Below are 21,612 nucleotides of genomic sequence, written 5' to 3'. Positions count from 1 at the left end.
CAAAATCTTAAATGGTAGGCTATAATACTTCGCCCACTCTGAAGGGGAAAAAGCAAATCCTTCAGCAGAGTATTTAATCTGCGAAGTAGAAAGAATATTCGTGTCGTTGAGTACTAGTAGTTTATAGATTTCTTTATTTCCAGATTTATTTTTCAAAAAGGGTTTTATTTTAATTGGTAAAATGGGATGCTTTGGAACACCAACTGTTTGGATGTCAAAAGTAGTTTTCTTGCGTATAAAAACTTGTATAGCCTTTAATAAAGAAACAAATTCTAGAAAATTTTATTTGATGTTATAAATACTTTAAGCTGAAAGTGTCATAATCTATAAACTGTCCTTGGTTATTAAGTACCGTATTTGACCGGAAATAAGCCCATGTCTTTGAATAAGCCCCCCTCCGTTTTGATAGCATTTAAGAAATTAGGCCCTCATTCGTAAATAAGCCCACCCCCAACTTCGCCACCTTATAAATAACATGAAATTGCAAGTTTGCTCAAAGTTCATTTAAAAGGTCATACCTCTTGCAGATAATTAAACACAAATGTAACACAATATTTTACCACCAGTGAGATTTAGCAGTCTAACAATAACAGTGTGTAACATTGTTTTCAATTTCATGCCTGCAGTATTTCTCTGAAGTATCCAAGCCCAAGTATGAACTAAAAACCAATGTCTATTTTTACCACCACACTGGGTCCGCAGTTAATGCTAATTAAGCAAATACCTTATTCTGATTGGCTAAGAAAAATGACCTTAGATTGATAATTCTTTGTAGTGTAAGCTGGCTGCCTGTCAGAAACGTGTGTATACGTTATTGAGTTTGTTGTTAATTGCTGTTGTTTTAAGTCTTCTCAGCATTAAATTTTGGATGTAAATAAACACCACTGGTAAGTAATTGTAACATAGAAGGTGTGTTTCTGATAATTAGATACTAGTAAAAAAACCCACAATTTAATTAATAAACAATTATTATTATTAATAACAAATGGAACACTAATTAATAGATGAGCTACAGAACGTTTTTTGTTTTCTTCCTAGTTCATTTAAGTATTATTTATTTTAATTATTATTATTAAAAAAAAATTCAACAAAACTGGCCCCTTGTCTGGGAATAAGCCCACCCCATGCTAAGCTCACAATGAGTTGTCTTGGCCCCCTGGGCTTATTTCCGGTCAAATACGGTAAGTCTTGTATAAATAAAATTCCTTTTTTGATGTAATTTCTATATACTGCAGGCTTTTTATCTATAATAATTTTTATTATTATACCCAATGTTTGAACATAGAATGTCTTCTGTATTGACGAATGTTTGTTTAAGTTGCAGTAAAATCCAATTATTTAGTACATCTTTCCAAAGTAAGTTTTTTTTATTTGTCTTGTCTTTAACTGAATAAAGTGATCCCCATAAATTATTAAATCTTTCATTGTTAAACCAGTCAAAGAATAGAAGAGAGTTGCCCATTTTGAATTCGATATCAAAAGTCTTCTAATCCAGGTCAGTTTTAATGCTATTGCAAAATTTGTAATATCTACCATTTTGATACCTCCATATTTATAATCTTGCACTAAAACTGCTCTTTTAATTCTAGCTGGTTTGTTTTGCCATATAAAATTGAAAAACATAGTATCTATTTGTTTTAATAACTTCTCTGGGGGGTTGGGTAGTGAAATTAATAAATTAGTGATTTGGGGGATTACTAGTGTTTTCACTACAGTGATTCTACCCAAAACTGTTATTTTCCATGTTAAACATTGATTTATCAAATTTTTCATTTCCAAAATTTTAGATTCGTAATTTTGAGCAACCATCTGTTCCATATTCAGCATGAATGTTACTCCTAATAATGTGAACTGATCAGCACCCCAAGCTAGCTACCACTTTTCTGGATGGAAAACCTCTTTTGAAAACTTTTTACTTCCTATCCAAATATGTGATTTTGAATAATTTATTTTCAAGCCTAGTAGAAGATGGAGGAGGCGACCTAAGACTACGCAGGGGGGCCTAACTTGGAGGCTCAACTGCCAGGGGCGGCCCCACCTGTTCCTAAGAGGAGGACGAGACCGACAGGGGTGGTACAGGGTGATCTACCGGGGACGGTTCATTCTGCGCTGCCACCCCCACCTACTCGACCGAAGCACTTGCCAGGAGCGACCTAGGTGGGGCCAAAGCTATCAGCTCCACTGAGTGGCGGCCCCTCCTGTCGACGTACCAACGCAGATGGACACGGGACACGTGGTCATTAGTGACCCCCCAGCGAGTCCACCAGCGCCTCCGGCAGTTGTTGCTGACCCAGCGGCGGTCCAGCGGAGTTCAAGAGGAGGAAGGTGTCGGCGGCCACCATACCAGACATCCGACCAACCCGACTGGATTCTCGTCTGTGACAAGCTGTCATTGAGGACTTCACCGACAGCACGCATCTCAAGGGTCCCTGGAGTGACGAACATTGGCGCCAACTTCCAACCGGACAAGTAAAGTACCAGCTACAAGGAGCCTTACACTCGGACCAACTTTATGTGACGGCACAGCAGGACGGACTGTACAGGCAGGGACTCCTGAAACCATCGATGTCCAACGCGACCATTCACCACATTTTGAAGATGGTACTGTGGGACATCTATCCAGGAGCCATTGACATAAACATCGCCATGTTGACTGAAGGACTCCCCAACTTCAGGCCTGAGCAGTCCATCACTTCGCCATGAGTCCTGCGGCACCAACCTTAACTAGGACAGGTAACCTCCTTTTTTGGGCTTAGATGGACTTTAAATTTTTTGGCCGTGGCTCAAAATTCTTATGTTTATTTTTTTTTATAAATAGTCACGCACTTTACTTTGGCGCCCGTTCAATTGCTCAAATCACCTTAAAACCTTTTAGGCCGAGCAGTCAAATATATTTTTGAATTTAATTTCTTAGTCCGGACATGATTGGGGTGCAGATTATTCTCCGTAGACTTAGGCTTTTTAGACTTTACTAAAAAAAACTTTGAGGACTTCACCGACAGCACGCATCTCAAGGGTCCCTGGAGTGATGAACATTGGTGCCAACTTCCAACCGGACAAGGGAAGTACCAGCTACAAGGAGCCTTACACTAGGACCAACTTTATGTGACGGCACAGCAGGAACTCCTGAAACCATCGATGTCCAACACGACCATTCACCGCATTTTGAAGATGGTACTGTGGGACATCTATCCAGGAGCCATCGACAGAAACATCGCCATGTTGATTGAAGGACTCCCCAACTTCAGGCCTGAGCAGTCCATCACTTCGCCATGAGTCCTGCGGCGCCAACCTTAACTAGGACAGGTAACCTCCTTTTTTGGGCTTAGTTGGACTTTAAATGTTTATTTTTTTAATAAACAGTCCAACGCACTTTACTTTGGCGCCCGTTCAATTGCTCAAATCACCTTAAAACCTTTTAGGCCGAGCAGTCAAATATATTTTTGAATTTAATTTCTTAGTCCGGACATGATTGGGGTGCATATTATTCTCCATAGACTTAGACTTTTTCGACTTTACTAAAAAAAAATATTCCAAATTCTACCCACTTCAAATTTACCCACCCCACCCCCCTCCCGTCCCGGACTTAGTCACTGACGAAAGTCAGAGATTAAGTCCGTGATAGGTGTGCGTGAAGCCTTCGTGGCATATATGCATGTAAATACTTTACCGACCGATCAAGCCAGAAACATCAGCATACATATCTAGTATTGTTAAAGTACTGTCCAGGGACTTGGGAGATCCGTCTAACATTAAGGTAGTATTATCTGCGTATTGAGATAAAAAATATTCTTCCCCAGTTATACTTATCCCTTTAATATCATTAGAGTTTCTAATTAGTGTTGCTAAAATTTCTGCACAGATGATAAAAATATATGGCGAGAGTGGATCACCGTGCCGACAACCTCTTTCTAATTTAAAACTCTCGGACAAAAAACTATTTTGTAATATATGCGACACTGAATTATTATAAAGAGTTCTGATCCAATTTTTAATTGAACTTTTAAAGTTAAATATATCCAGGGTTTGTGCTTATGATGGTTTTAGGATATCTTAATGCTAAGACAGCTCATAAAATATGGGCAATGATCACTTATCGTCAGTGTTACCTTCTTATTGAGCCTGGGGTTGAGCTGGTCCTCCTTGGTGGATGTGGTGTCGTATATGCTACATGTCTTCTTGAACCGGTCAGGACTGTTTTGATGTCTCTCATAATCGGAGCAGCAAGAAAATGGAGTCATTTTATCACGCTTATCAGGGTCTGTCTCACGCCATGCTGATGTTTGGTAGTCAAAATAACTGGCGCCGCCACAACACTTCAGCTGAAAAAAAAGAAATATAACAAAAACATAAAGAACTTCCCATTAAACTTGTCCAATTAAAATTGAAAACAAGAACAAAATAATAATAATATATAATAATAACAACACTAGGCCCTTGGAGCCTCAATTGCTCATCTAGTATTAAACTATGACTTGTGACAATACATCACTTTGGCCCAGAGTTTAAGTAGGGGTGTGGTCAGGAACACCTGACCTGATTAATCGGTTAGCCATGCCTAGCTCAAGAACAAACAACTTTTGTTTTGTTTACATTTCAAGGACAAACCATATGCATCTGTTGCTCTTAGGACGGTGGCTAGCATCAAATGTGTGATGGCTGCTGGTTATCTACAGCACTATGTTCCATCGTTAAGTCTCAGTGTTGGGTAGGAACATGGTTGATGAGCAGTTCATTCATTAAATATGGGTAAAACAAATGTTCAACATCAAATTCAGATGAGACCCGTAAAAAGGTCCATACCAAAGTTTCAGACTGCTTGTCTTCTGACAAGGAGTCCATGAAATCAAAACCCAATGTGAAAAAATCTAGTGTTACCACTGATGATGGGGCTTTGAATAAATTATCCCCTTTTGCCATTCAAAAGGCAAATGTTCCTTTGGCTGTTGAAAAAACCCCAACAACAATGGGCTGTTGGTTGAATGTTTAAATGAAAACACTCAACTTGTCTTCTCAAGTGGAGATCTGGGGAGTTGGTAAGGAAGAAATATGCCAAAATGTATGCTGACAGGGTGCTACTGCAGTGAGGATAAAGGTTCATCGAAACGATGATTTGTTACCAACTAATACATTGTACTTCTATCCTCACTTTTAACATCCCTACCCTTCATCAATATGTTAAAGCTGTTTTGTGGTGAATATAGTAACAACTTGTGTCTGTTGTTGCACGGTCGGGATTTAGCTCAGTCGGTTGAGTGCTCACTTGAGGATCGAATCACCTCAGGGGATCCATTTAGTCGATTGGTTTTTTCTCGCTCCAATCTGTGCACAACAACAGGTCAAAGGTCGTGATATGTGCTTTCCTGTCTGTGGGAATGTGCATATAAAAGATTCCTTGCTGCATTAGGAAAAATGTAGCAGGTTTCCTCTGATGACTACGTGTCAGAATTACCAAATGTTTGACATCCAATAGCCGATCATTATGTAATCAATGTGTTCCGGTGGTGTCGTTAAACAAAACAAACTTTCACTGTTGTTGCAATCATAATCAGTCTCATGTTGAAAAATATATGTCATGCATTCATTGTGGTCACATGATCTGATACAAAATATGGATCAAATGATTATGTAATGTAATAATAACAAAAAACATCCATTTCTGTATTCATTCTGCATATAACCGGCCTTGGTGGCGTCATGGTTAGGCCATCGGTCAACAGGCTGGTAGGTACTGGGTTCGGATCACAGTCGAGGCATGGGATTTTTAATCCAGATACCGACTCCAAACCCTGAGTGAGTGCTCCGCAAGGCTCAGTGGGTAGGTGTAAATCACTTGCACCGACCAGTGATCCATAACTGGCTCAACAAAGGCTATGGTTTATGCTATCCTGTCTGTGGGAAGCGCAAATAAAAGATCCCTTGCTGCCAATCAGAAAGAGTAGCCCATGAAGTGGCGACAGCAGGTTTTCTCTTAAAATCTGTGTGGTCCTTAACCATATAACCGTAAATAAAATGTGTTGAGTGCGTCGTTAAATAAAACATTTCTTTCTTTCATTCTGCAAAAAACCTGCTCACCTCTAGTTGCATAAGGTCCACAACATATGTCACTCGGTCAAGTTCAAGTCCTTTATATCTTTGCTGTATAAAATGTGTCACGATTTTCCCTCGGGAAATAGATTCCTCCAGCTAAAATAAATGAACAGATAACTATGATTTCACAAACATGCAGATAATACTACCTTATTAAATCTAAACACAGGGGTTCTAGAACTGTTTTTTACATTTTACTTGCCATAGGGCCAGTAGATTCTAAAATACACTGGCCTTGGTGAAAAATGCACTTACCCAATTTTAACTGTTGATAAAACAAAAAAACCCCAGTAAATTAATACTGAGATCATGTTTAATCAATCTGTCAATTTACACAACATATAGGCTCAATGTAAATAATTTTCATCAGTTTAGAACAAAATTTCCACTAAAACTACCTAAGTTATAAAAAATAATCCATGTTACCTATTACGACAATTAACACCATTAAAAACAAATGAATATTTTATCACTTATAAATGAGTAGTTATTTACTTATGAATGGGAACTCACCCTCCAAAAAACCCCAAGAAGAAACCTTTATAAAGTGTACATACATTAGTTTACGGCTTACAACCCTCCCACACCAAATCAGTAATTTGGTCAATGTAGGTACTTTGTTAAATTTATCTATTTCATAATATTCTGTTCTTAAACTTTTACTTCTTTTTTTTTACTTTTTTTTGGGGGGGGGGGGGGGGGGGGGGGGGTGGGTAATTAATGTGATATTTTATTAGACATTTAATGTTTTGCAAATGTAACTAGTGACATGCAACCTTTAAAACGAATAAAAGATTGGTTACCATTTTGCATAGTACGCTTGCATTGTACTACTATTAGTATTAGAGTAACAAATCTTAGGGTTCCAGTGTAAAAACCCAAAATGGTGGCAAATTATGAACTTTTGATTTTCCAGTGTATACACTTTATAACTTGAATAAAGTTACATTGTATATTAATGTCATGGACGGGTCAACTATTTCTTAGTAAAATGTTGCATGTGATAGCAAATTGAAAGAAGTGACTTGTAGATGTTTTTTTTGTTTTCGTACGATGGTAGCATTGTAGATTTTTGTTTTTGATCACTTACCATCAAGATCGCACAAAGTAATTTTTAGTGGCCTGAATCCAAAAAAAACCCTGGCCTTGGGCATCGGGCCACCGTATTCTAAAACCTCTGCTAAACAGGTAACTATATAAATCTAATGCATGGTCTAAACAGGCATAAAAGAGGAAAATATTGCATTAGAACTATTTGTTATTTTATTTACCCATGATTCATTAAAAATTTCAATCCTGAAATGCAAGGTCTGTCCAAATATTTCATTAGAGCTATTTGTTACCAACTGGGTTTTTTTATTTACCCATTATTCACTGAAAATTTCACTTGGACAAGATCTACTGCTTGTCAGTGGCCTCAGGGTATGTTACCTAAATTAATGTTTTTATTATTACAATCATTTAATGACATAATATCATGCATGCAAGTAAAGAAAAACATGGAACTGTACCTCTACTCTGTAGTAAAATCCATACGCTACAGCACCAATAGTCAAGACAGTAGTCAGACATAAGGCAATCAAATACTGTAACAAAACAGACATCATATACAAGTTATGTTAAAGAACTCATGAATACATAAACGTCCAAATCAAAATTATATCCAAGCATGACTGGTATATCAAAGGCTGTGGTATGTACTACCCAGTCTGTGGGATGGTGCATATAAAAGATACCTTGCTGCTAATCGAAACAGAGTAGCCCTTGAAGTGGCAACAGGGGTTTCCTCTCTCAATATCTGTGTGGTCCTTAACCGTATGTCTGATGCCATATAATCGTAAATAAAATGTGTTGAGTGTGTCATTAAATAAAACATTTCTTTCTTTTGCTTATTACATGTATATAAACAGTTAAAAACCTGATAAAATGTAAGCATTTCAATGACCTACATACAAAGAGGTACCGGTATAATAAGTGTCAACAAGTTGCCTATTAAGTATTATAGATGAAAAATTATAATTTTGACAATTATAATAGTTTATACAGTCAATTTGAAACAAAAACCTGAGATATGTTAAGAATCATAAATGTCAGGTGTAATGATGCAGTCAAGCTGTCTTGAACTTGCAATTATATACATGTTGTATGTAGTCTGTTTGAAATTATCATATTTTTCCATGTGACTTCTATCAAAATAGTACATGTATTTGTTGTATCATCTATAAAAAGCCAAATTTTACTGTTTACTATGCGTCTTATTTGTATATAACAGATCATCATAATGCTAAGTACATTTCTCAGGTTTTCAGTCTTGTGATTTCCATTAATCATATGTAGATGTAATGAGCATGGCTGTATATAATTTTGATTTACCAGTAATAATAATTTAGTGATAATAGTACATATAGTGCAGGGTGCAATTTGTTTTTAAAATTTTGATTAGCAGTTTTTCCTACTGGATGGAGAATTGATTAGCAACTATTGGAATTTGATTAGCACTTTAATAAAATGAGTAAACATGAATAAAACACATTCTTTTCAATAAAATTGCATATTTCTTATACATGTATCTGTATTGTGGGCTGCTTACCCCAAAATAAAACAAGTACAGAACAGTACATGTGAAGGGTCATCACTGTCACTTGTTTACAAGGCCGTATCCTCCGGAGGTCAAGGGGGGCAGTTGCCTCCCCCTGCACACACCCAGAGAATCTCACTTTGTCAGGGTTTAATTTTTATAGTACAACATATTTCTGAATAATATTTGTCAATGGTTATGCTAAGCAGCTTGGTCATCTAACTTGTTCAAAGTGATTTTTTAGTCTTTCCTGAATTAATTTGTATGTCTGATCCAAAGTGCGATTGAAGCCCGAGAAAAATTCCTCATTTGGCTGATAATTCCAACGTATTCGGTGTTAATTTTTGTTATGAAAATTGACAATTCTTAAACGATATATATACGTATTTTACCGGAACATTATTTGCCGAGGCAATTTGAAATTAAAAACGCCAAACTGTTAATTAATCGATAATAACGTATGTATACGCAAACATTTTCGTGGCTAAAATAATTCGCGATCAAGCTTTCATTTTACATTTTCACGATAGTTTTTGCCAATAATAAAATAAAAACGACCAATATCAACTGAACTCCTTTCAATGACAGTTTCACGTACAATATAATTATACTGGAGACATTCTCGCCATGCGGTCCGTGTGTCGTTAGTCTTGTCCGCATGTATGTCTGATAATACATGATGCAGAAAACTTGAAAAATCACAAACTAGACCAAATACTATTTATTAGTAGTATTCATAGGTTGTATTTAGGTATACAAATAACGAAAGCCACAAGTATGTATCGAATATAAGAATAATCAGTGTAAAAACAACAAACTGAAATTTCGTAGTCACGAGATACCAGACGTGAGTTCAGCCAGCTGTTTGTCTCTAATTTTTGTCAGACTGTTTTTTACGCAACAAGTTAAACAGAACGACCACTTCGACAACCGGTCAAAATAATAACCTTCTCGCGTGTGTTAGTATTTCAAATAGAAAATACTGTCGGAATACGCGAAGGATGTTTGACGTTTTAACGAGAACAGTGACGTAACGTACTAGTTGCTACATCATCGTGGTAACCTAATTTGCAAGCAGCTATGACCTTGTACACTGAACTTGTAGCCTACCGTGCACGCAAATATATTATGTTAACTGTTGGCGAATCCTGAAGGTATTACTTGCAAAGAAACTGATTGAAATGATGTTACGACTAAGACGCACTTTTTTGTCCTTTTGCATTGAAAGTATTAGTACTAGTATTTAAAAAAAAAAAAAAAATGATTTGTAGAAAAATAAAATGTATCATTAATGCATAAAATTTTATAATAATTAAAAATTAGAGAAGAAAATAATTGTAATAATATTAATATTTTGTATATGCATTAAATTCATTAAACTATTTAATTAACTTTTTTTTATGTGCAACTGATAAACAGGGACATGAATTGAATCAATGAAATATTGTTTTGTGTTTCAGTTATAGGAGGGCTGCCGCTCTCCAGCATGACATTTTAGTAAAACTGTTTCATCAGGATTATTACAACCAAGGCCTCATGAGGCTTTCATAAATTGTTATGGTAGACAGAATCTACCTCTTGATATACATGTACTAGATGACTGACCATTATAGATAGTTTCATGCGATTGAGTACATAATATATAAATTGCACAATTATGTTTCTCTGATACCCGACATGCTTTACTGTTTGCACCAATGGTAAACACACGCACACACATATAAAAACATGGCTCCAAAATGTATTATTTGATGACTAAAAAAAATAGTAGTGTCATCTGGCGCACAAAGTTAACATAGATGGCTGCTATACAGTATATCTAAAATAAAATAAACTATTAACATTACAAATCAAACATCAAACAGAGCAACTCTTAACAGTATATAGAACATACATATTTAAAAACAAATATTACAGATGAAGGTAAGCATTCTTACTGCATGTACTTACCAGCACTAAGGCCCACTTGACGACGCACGCGGTGCCCACGATGCCGATGATGACGAAGACGACGATGAGTAGACTGAGAGCCAGACAGATGTAGAGCAGAATGAGGTACCGGTTCAGCTCATTGTCCACTTCCAGGTACTCGTTCGACCAGAAGTCAAGACGCAGCCACAGCAGCACGCCAAATATACACGCTCCTATCAGCTGAAACACAAAAACAGTTCACACTGTACTAACAAAACAGAAGTCAAGACACAGCCACAGCAGCACACTGAATATACACACTCCTATTAGCTGTAACACAAAAACAGTTCAGGCTGTACTAACAAAACAGAAGTCAAGACCCAGCCACAGCAGCACACTGAATATACACACTCCTATCAGTTGTAACACAAAAACAGTTCACAGTGTACTAACAAAAGTCAAATCACAGCCACAGCAGCACGCTGAATATACACGCTCTTATCAGCTGAAACACAAAAACAGTTCACAGTGTACAAACAAAACAGAAGTCAAGTCACAGCAGCACGCTGAATATACACGCTCTTATCAGCTGAAACACAAAAACAGTTCACAGTGTACTAACAAAACAGAAGTCAAATCACAGACAAAACATGAGGTGAAAAAGAAAAAAAGAGAGAGAAATGATTAATTGCTCCCCTAATTTTGATTAAGGGGAGACATTTACAGGGTTTGACTAATCCACTAGCCCTTGGTCCTGGCTAGTGAATTTACGTTCTGGGCTAGTGAAAATTATCAGCTGTATTAATTACTAGCAAAATCTACTGTGAGGCTTGTAACTTTCCCACACATACTGTTGTACACTGTTTTTTAAGATATTATCATACCGATACCATATAAATTCACCAGCTAAGGGGAAATAGAAATTACTTGCCACTGGGAGTGAAAACAATAGATCCCCTGTACATACATAAAAACCCATATATGGTATTCAAGAGCATGATATCAGGCAGACATACATGTATACACTATAGAACCACAACAACAGTATACACAAAGTCCTGTTCCTGAGTATATATGTATAAACTGTAGAAACACAACCACTTATTAGTACTTACAGCCATTTTATCTGATAGCTAGCTACATACATGCACCTCTACTGACTAACTATAGTCCATCCTACAGAGAACGCCTTTTTTTCACACTATGGAATTTACTACAAGTTATTTATTTCAAAACAGACTGATTTGTAAATTGCACACACAAAAATAATATAATTTTGTTATTTCCAAAACACTTTTATTTTTCTTCTTATATCAAACCAAACTGAAATTATTTACCAAGTTTTTTTTGAGAGAATTTAAAACAACTGGATAGTTTCATACTATTTTTCTGAATATAAAATGTATTCTATCATATTCAAGGACGTTTGAAGAATATGTGCCACCTATATTTGAGTCACTTTGACCAATTCTATTATTCTATGCTCAATTTTTATCACAAAATGCGAGTGATCATTTGGTTCCTCTCCACACTAACGTGGAATTTTTTCTAGCTCAGCGGCAAATTTTCCACCTCAGAATAAAAATGTTTAATCAATTTTATTTAAAACTTCATGTGATTGCTACCTAGCACCATTCCAGGAAAGTGACCTTCAGCTTTCCTTGATTTTTACTCATGCCAAAGACTGACACTTGGAACTGCTGATTGCTAGTTAAATTTAAGTGCTAGTAAGAAATGAATGAGAGAGAGTGAGTGAATGAATGAATGAATTTGCCCATCCAATGGATGTTGAACTACAACAAAGAGAGATCCATTCACTCATTACACCTACCATGCACTGAGCTACATCCGACCCACCACCTACCCCAAAGGGTCTACCAAGCCAGATCAATCCTATTACCCAATGCACTTAAGAACAGTGCTCTACCCTGGGCAAATCACATACCTTTCTTTTCAAAAGGAAAGGAATTTTTGTTTAACTACACCTCAGTACATTTTAAACTATGGCTATTTGGTTTCTAACATATTTCTTTGACACTTTGAGGAAACCCACTATATACTTCTATAGGCTACTCCAAGACATTTAGCAACGGATCTTTTGAATGTTTTTTGTCAGTACAATATACATGTAATGTACACATTGCTGTTTATACATGTGTATGTATATGTACATGCTTACTGTAAGAACCATCTGCATGCTGGTATTAATTGAGACAAAACATGAAGAGAAGACAATTCACCGACACTGTAATCATGTTACTTTCTTAATGTTACTGTTTTATCCTGCCCTACATGTACATGCAGGTCACTGAATTCATCCCTCATGGATCTAGCTACACAAATTGTAAAGAATTTTGTTAATACTATTTTTTAAAGAGAAATGAATAATTCAGTAAAAATTATTGACAGTCGAGGCTCGGTACATGCCTGAAGAAAACCCCGAGTGCTGCCAGCTTGTACTGGTTGCTGCACTGTGGCTCTGACAGACTTCTCCATGAGCTGTAATGGTGTCGATGGATTTGTGGCAGTGTGTTTGTTGTGTACGTAAATCAATATATCATGGCTCAATTACCAAGTTTGTGGTAATTGTGCTCACTTTGGCCAACAGCACTAATGTAATCTGCTCAAACCCCATGGTTTAAGGATCTGCTGTTTTCTCCATTAGCGAGTTGGCCCGTGTTGGTAAATGTTAGCCAGGTTATGTGCATGTAATATACTAATCACCTTTAACCTGATGTTATCCATGGACATTACAAGACTGAAATGTCATGTACTGTAATTCAAATCTGTAATCTAGCCTCACAATATTATAGCATCATTTAATTGCCTGTATTTTACAGCACTGCATGCAAATACAAACACAACTATAGATTTAATAAATGTGTGTGTTATAAAAACATATTACAATCTCAACCCCTGTACTTAAAAAATAAAGACTTATTTTTTTACTTAGTTTCACACCATGTACATGTACTGTGGTGATAAAACAATTTTACAGTAAAAAGTAGGTTATTTTTACTAACTAGTAAATAAATACATTATTTCACTGACATTTTCATATATTTCACTAAACAAAATCTAATAAACATGTACTACATGTAAACGTTATCTAATAAACATGTACTCATGTATAAATTAACTATATTTGCTCAAAATATGTCATGGTGTGTGTGGACACGTTCACTGTGTTAAAATAGTGAATACAAACAATTAACAATTTGTGTGAAGAATAAACCTGCCACAAACTGACAGTAAAGAAAGCACTGACACAGCAGCCTGAAAGACGATATCGAGAGCTTAAGACGTTTGAGATGTTTACCCTGGAAACAGATCAATGAAAACACAAGGTGGGACAATCCGGAGATTACATCACAGACCTGATACTGAGCTCTACCTTGAGATCATGTACACACTGAATCAGGTAATCCCAATACACACCAGTTAATCCCAACACACACGGCCGACCTCTCATTAACATCATCATAACACAGTAACAAATCTTCTACCTGTAACACTACATTTTCACAGAAGAAGCTCAAAAGAAAATGGACCATGAACTATGGGTCCAGGTCTTTTGCCCCCCCCCCCCCCCCGGACATTTGCCCCTAGGACATTTGCCCTTTTGCTTAATGAAAATCCGGTCATTTGCCCCCCCCCCACCTTCAATTTTTTTTTTTATTGTGTAAATTATTCAATATTTTTCTTAAATATTGCAACTGAGATACATGAAGGCATGAATATGTATGTGGCTTCCTTCCATTTATTATGGAAATAAATTAACGAATTACGAAAAATATTTCTAGAATCACACACACGCACCTATCATTGACAGTGAGCTTTGTTTACAATAACATCAAATATCTGAAAATCATCTAATCTACTTGATAGTCATGGCCTCCAAAACTATGGCTTTGATCAAAAGACTAAATGTGGCATTGTGTATATAGGCAGAATAGGATGCATTTAATAATCTCACATCTGATTAATCTATGATTACAAAATTCCCTATAGAACTTGGGAGTCCCAGTCAAATATTAAAAAAACTCACTAAACTCTTCAACTTAGAATCACACACACACACACACACACACACACACACACACACACACACACACACACACATCATTACCAGTGAGCTTTGTTTATAATAACATCAAATATCTGTTTTCTTAATTACCACTGATGTTAATTAACAGTTCCGATCGGTATTGTTAAGTGAAAATCATTTAATCTACTTGATAGTCATGGCCTCCAAAACTACAGCTTTGATCAAAAGACTAAATGTGGCATTGTGTATATAGGCAGAATAGGATTAGGTGTGATTAATAAGCATGAAAGGATGCATTTAATAATCTTATTAATCTAGGATGACAAAATTCCCTATATAACTTGGGGTCCCAGTCAGATATTAAAAAATCACTAATCTCTTCAACATGGAAATGATAACTAGTAATAGAGGTTGTCCAAAGCTTTGCTATGAAGGACATTCTTACACCAACAAAGGAACCAACAAGACCACTCTTCGCTGGGAGTGTAGCCAGCACCGAACACGTTCATGCAAGGGAGCAGTTGTCACTGATCTGCAGGTAAATATCATGACTTCTTTCCAAATAATGTATATTTGGATTGAACATAGGGTAAATACATTTGTTTTTGGGTGTGTATTTTACCACTGAATCTTATATTCTTTTCTGCTATTTCAGGTTGAGAATGTACTCTGTGTGGCCAACCACAGCCATGATGCTGTGATTGATCGGTGTAAGGAGCTTGGGCATCAACCTGATCCGACCTCCATCATCACAGACTTCGAGAAGGCAGCCATCAATGCAGTGAGCACAACTCTTGGTGACCATGTACACACACAGGCATGCTTCTACCATTTGACTCAAGCTACCTGGCGGAAGATCCAAAACCTGGGTCTGACTACGCTGTATAGATCCAACGAGGACGTGCAACATTTTGTTGGCATGTTGGATGGGCTGGCATTCCTTCCACTCGACGATGTTCCGGAAGGCATGTTGTATCTCCGTGATAACATACCCGCGGGGGTGGAGCCCTTTTGTGGATTACTTTGACCAGACCTATGTAACAGGATCATTCCGTCGCATCCAGCAGCCCCCCAGCAATGATGGCATTGTTAGGCCCCTTTGCATGCGTCGCATCCCTCCAATGTACAGACCAATCCTGTGGAATGTACATGAGGTGATTATGAATGGTGGCTCCCGAACAAACAATATGTGTGGAGCATGGAATCGGGGGTTCAGTACCCTTGTGGGCCATGCTCATCCCACAATATGGACTAATTGAATGTCTGCGCAAGGACTTTTCCACTGTAGAGGGAACACTGCGACTGAGTGATATTAGCCAGCCCCCCAAGAAGAGAGTACGTCGCCATACCAAACAGCTACAGGAGCGGTTGGTCACCATGTGTAACCAGTATGTTGCTGGTGACAAGTGTCTGCAAACCACACTGAAGGGCATAGGCCATTGTATCAAACTGAAGTGAAAACCATCCTGAAGGGCATAGGCCATTGTGAAAAAGTGCTTTGTAATTATGTCATGTAGTATTGAATAAAATATTGTTTTATTGAATATATTTTAATGTTGTTTCGTATTAAAAGGGGCAAATGTCCGGGGAGGCAAATGTCCTAGGGGCAAATGACCACAAGCCATGAACTACAACTGCTTGTTAATAAACACACCATGAAGCTGAATCTGGTGATTGCAAGTACACGTATACATTCCCTGCAATTGCCCATGACAATCCCGTGGAGTTTTTAATTCTCCACGGCACCTTTTTGCTTTGGACTATATATTTTTCAATAATAAACTTTGCTGTGAACATTTTCTTAATCGCAGGGGTTGGATATGTACATGCAAATTTCATAACAAATTTGCCACATTTTTTTTTTCAAGTACTATATTTGTACATGTAGCCTGTATGATGATTTTGTTTCTAAGTTAAAAACAACCCCACACTCTTGCATTGTGGTTAATGAAAAGCTATTAGATGTTTATAGTTCTTTCCAGCCTCCATGAACATTGTTTTTTTGCAAATAATTTCAGTATGGTCTGAAGTAAGAAGAAAAGTAAACATGTTTTGGAAATAACCCCCCACCCCACTATTTTTGTGTGTAGTTTAGAAACAATCTGCTCAGCAATAAATAACTTGTAGTAAATATCATAGCAAGAGAACGATGTTCCCTGATATGAAGGACTATAGTTACAAGTACAATGATACAATTAAAATGTAAGACAAAATTTGTTTTGTTCAATAACACCATTAGAGCACTTTGATTTATTAATCATCAGCTACATGTATTGGATATCAAACATTTGGTAATTTTGACATATATATATAGCAGTGTTCGAGATTAACGGTATCCCGATATCCCGGGGATACCAGACTTCAATAACCCAGTATCCCACCGGGATACCATATAATGTTGTTGATTTGTTTAACCCTGCATTTTTAGTTTTTGCTGAAAAAATGAAAGTCATCATTTACTGGTGAAGTTAAGTAACAGTGTCGTCCAACTTTGTTATGATGTTATTTATGAATTTCATTTAAGTAGGATACTAAATTCTCAGGTGGGATACCAGATTTTGAAATGTTACTATCCAACTGGGATACTGCCCAAAATATTTAATCTCGAGCACTGTATAGTCTTAAAGAGTGGAAACCTGCTATATTTTTCCATTAGTAGCAAGGGATCTTTTATATGCACCATCCCATAGACAGGATAGCACATACCACAGCCTTTAATATACCAGTTGTGATGCACTGGCTGGAACGAGAAATAGCCCAATGGGCCCAGCAAAGGGGATCGATCTCAAACCAACTGCATGTCAATCGAGCGCTTTATCACTGGGCTATGTCCCGCACCTAAAATGTATGAAACAATTACAAAGCCCTACACTTCATGTACCACAAGCTTGATGGCAACATACATATATATAAGATCCCTTGCTGTTACTTTAAACGAATAATCCATGGCATGGTGCAAGTCCTCTCTAATCATCACATGTTAGACACTATATAAGTTTATAACCATTCTTTCTTTGTTTCCATTGCTCATACACTTGTTATACATGAGGGATGGCTATTTGGAAACTGTTTGAAAAGCAGCATATTATTTAACTTTAAAAACAAACAAAAAATAAACATAATGTATTACACACTACTAAAACATGACAAAATATTGCTATACATAATCTACATTACTATATGGGTCTGTATGGATGGGGGGAGGGAGAAGAGACATACACACACACCAAAAAAAAAAAATCTCCAGATGTACCTTTTAGAAATAAAATTCAACTTCTTATTTTCAGGTTATCTGAATTATTTTGAATGTGTGAAAGACAATGGCTATGTACAACTGATTTTTGCTCAACTTTTGAAAACCAGATGATTCTGTACCAACAAACCAGAGCGTGTTTACGATGACTTGTCAATATTGACTCAATCAGGTAATGTCGACTCGCACATCTGACAGACCATGTTAGCTATTGTCAGTTCAGCCTTAAAACCAAACATATATGTCCTGTATAATCAGCTTTAAGATAATGATTATAATTCTTGTATTACCAGTACAGCATAAACTATCACATGTACATGTCAGGAAACATTTTGTTTTAAAAATCTTGATTTCTAGTCAATTAATATTTATTTACCAATTAATATTTATTTACCAACTACTGTTTACTGTATTAAAATTGTGTAGTGATCTCTGAAACTTGCGTAGCAAATCGTGATGCGATACTGAAGAAAATGTTCCCTGCATGTACATTAGAACAATGGTTTAGACAATGATTAGAACTCTTGTATTACCGGTATATCATAAACAATCACATGGACAGGTACTTTAAAACACTGTTTAGACAATGATAAGACCACCTTGTACTATCACAAAGATGGGTACATTTAAACAACGATTTAGATAATGAATAGAACTCTTGTATTACTGGTACATCATAAACAATCACATGGACAGGTACGTTAAAACACTGTTTAGACAATGATAAGACCACCATGTACCATCACAAAGATGGGTACATTTAAACAACGATTTAGATAATGACTAGAATTCTTGTATTACCGGTACATCATAAACAATCACATAGACAGGTACATTAAAACACTGTTTAGACAATGATAAGACCACCTTGTACCATCACAAAGATGGGTACATTTAAACAACGATTTAGATATTGACTAGAACTCTTGTATTACCGGTACATCATAAACAATCACATGGACAGGTACATTAAAACACTGTTTAGACAATGATCACAAAGACGGGTACATTTGGTGATCACATCCATTGTGCAAGCATCATTACAATTTGAAATTGAAAACAAATCAAGTGTGGTAGAACTGATGGTACTGAAATTTGAGGTTCGGTATCAGTATTTTTGCGGTGATTTACGTCGGTATTTGGTACTGACACAGTACCAATATCGAGCAGTATTTTCATTATTATCGGCTTTAAATGCATGCGACGTAGGGTAAATCGAAAGAAAAACAATGAAAATAAAGTTATAAAAAATATATAAACATGTACTGAATGATAATAAGCTTATACATTAATTTATTTTAGCAACAGAAGCATTTTAAACATCGACGATCAGACTAGTTAGGCCTTTGCATGTACAGATAAATTTATCATTTATTGTTCGAAGAAAAATCTAAACACCGCATTCATTTTTCAGTTTGTCAAATTTATTATTATATAAACTATGCCATAACCCCATGGGTAATTACAACTGGCTTGGAATAGGAATTATTACATTTTTAAAGAATAGTGTGAACTAGACAGTGTTTATATACGAAGTGGCTATATATACGACGACCGTGTATATGGCCTCCGCTAACGAGAGCTGCCTATAAACACAGCAAAAATGTATATATAGGCAGTAAATAAGTATTTGATTGATCCATATTGCCAAATCACTTGGAACAAGAGGAATACATACTAAGTACAAACAGGAGAATGGGGGTTGAATATGAATCTAGAAGACCCTTTTGTGTACGTTTTCCATAGACACCTACCCAGTGTTTCTGCCGGAAATAATTTTTTGGGTATGGCACTATGAAATTAAACATTTACAATGTGTTTGCTGAATGCAACAGCAGTCGATAGGGGGTATGGGGGGCCTCCCCCAGAAATAATATGGGTTAGGGTTATGAAAATCACACAGTAATAACTTAAAATATTTAAATCTGCAATAAAATTTGGGTATGGCGCCATACCCATTTTACCCTGCTACCGTATATGAATAGAGTAATATTGCCCCTGCAGTACTATAATAATAATAATAATAAATATTATTACAATATATGAATGAATGAATACATATAAATAAATAAAATTATCTACTTCTGAGATTATCTGAAAAAGAAAATTAATACACACCAACTACAGACAGTACACAAACTAACAGTGGGGGCTTGTAACTGGAAAGAGTCGGAAGGAAATGTGTTATCCATTTTGGAACCGTCAATGTGCCATTATTGTTACAGATAAGCATAATTATTAACTATGATTCGGTAACAGTACTAACAGTTTAGCTAGTTTCGCAGATCGATACGGTTAGTGACTTAAATATGGTGGCATTCTCAGAAGTATTACTATTATTATTATTTTAAATTATATATTAGCCACGAAATATATTCCATATAGCAGGCATTTTAATCGTAAACAACTGAAAGCAAATTGATAGTGCGTCACCAACTACACTCGAAGTGGTGACCAATCACTATCCGTATAGTAATAGTATAGTTGAGAAACCTCTCTATAATATTTTTAAATACCTGCAAATATCTATATATATATATTTACGTTCTAAATTTGATAACTGCAAATTAGGTGTACATAATGAGGTCAATGAGGTAAATTTTATTGACACGACATTGTAATCAACGTAATAGCAAACAAATAGACAAGGCTTCATTTTCTAGTAATGCAGGACATTATGTTGTGTATTGGTCGGGACGTAGCCCAGTGCTCGCTCAATGCGCGGTCGGTGTGAGATCGATCCCAGTCGGTGGTTCCACCGCGCTATTTCTCGTTCCAGCCAGTACACCACGACTGGTATATCAAAGACCGTGGTATGTACTACCCTGTCTGTGGGATTGTGCATATAAAAGATCCCTTGCTGCTAAATCGAAAAGAGTAGTCCATGAAGTGGCGACAGCGGGTTTCCTCTTTTAATATCTGTATGGTCCTTAAACATATGTCTGATGCCATATTACTGTAAATAAAATGTGTTGAGTGCGTCGTTAAATAAAGCGTTTCTTTCTTTTTTTATGTTGTGTATTAAGCAAAAATTATTGTGCCACAATGTTTTTTGTCTGTGCAGGCACATACCCATCTCCTTGTCAAAACAATTTTTTTTTTGTGATACATTTTTCGGGGAATTTGTCCGTCTGTCATTTGTCTTGACCCCTCACCGTAAACTTCGCTTGCCTCCATGTAGACCCCATCCCCAAGCTAAAATCCCTGCACACACGTCTGCAGTGGTACTGTGCATGGAGCTCCGTAAAAAACCAACAACAAACAAATTAAACCTCACTCCTCCCCACCCCCACACCCCCCCCCCCCCAAAAAAAAATCGCTTGCTGAATCCCCTGCTTAAGCAAATTTTGTTTTCTGTTTTTTTCTTTCTCGATAATTGTCCGGCGGAGCGTGTCACCCATATAAATGTTACTCACCTCAGTTAGACACCCCTTGCTAAAATTCCTGCACACGTGCCCGCAGTGGTCGTGTATACAATAGCTCCATAACCCCCCCCAATAATAAAAACAATAAAAAATTAAAATAAAGCAAAAATAAATAAAAATAAAACAAATACTACTAATAAACAAAAATCCTGAGTTTATGTTCCAACTATTATTTTATTTCAGCATATTCGCAGGGTTTTTGTTGTTGTTTGTTTTTTTTGTCAAGAAATAATATATTTTAAATTATTTTAAAGTATCTATAGCGGCTGTACACGTTATATACAATTCAAAGGTACTTTACACGGCT

At 36.5% G+C, this 21,612-nt stretch overlaps 1 protein-coding gene across 1 annotated transcript in view; it reads right to left on the bottom strand.

Annotated features, from left to right (window-relative positions):
- The window catches only part of LOC121380337 (CD81 antigen-like), a 42,035-nt gene that overhangs the window by 12,436 nt on the left and 7,987 nt on the right, over positions 1 to 21,612 (bottom strand). The window contains exons 2-5 of the mRNA XM_041509118.1: positions 10,619 to 10,819; positions 7,602 to 7,676; positions 6,076 to 6,186; positions 4,110 to 4,322 (exon numbers count right to left, since the gene is read on the bottom strand). Of these exons, the coding sequence (XP_041365052.1) occupies positions 4,110 to 4,322; positions 6,076 to 6,186; positions 7,602 to 7,676; positions 10,619 to 10,819 (600 nt within the window). The remainder of the gene's footprint in view (positions 1 to 4,109; positions 4,323 to 6,075; positions 6,187 to 7,601; positions 7,677 to 10,618; positions 10,820 to 21,612) is intronic.

The sequence above is a fragment of the Gigantopelta aegis genome, chromosome 9 (genome assembly GCF_016097555.1).
Source record: "Gigantopelta aegis isolate Gae_Host chromosome 9, Gae_host_genome, whole genome shotgun sequence".
Classification (NCBI taxonomy): Eukaryota; Metazoa; Mollusca; class Gastropoda; order Neomphalida; family Peltospiridae; genus Gigantopelta; species Gigantopelta aegis.
Note: the sequence above shows the minus strand (reverse complement) of the source record. Positions and strands in the feature narration are given on the sequence as shown.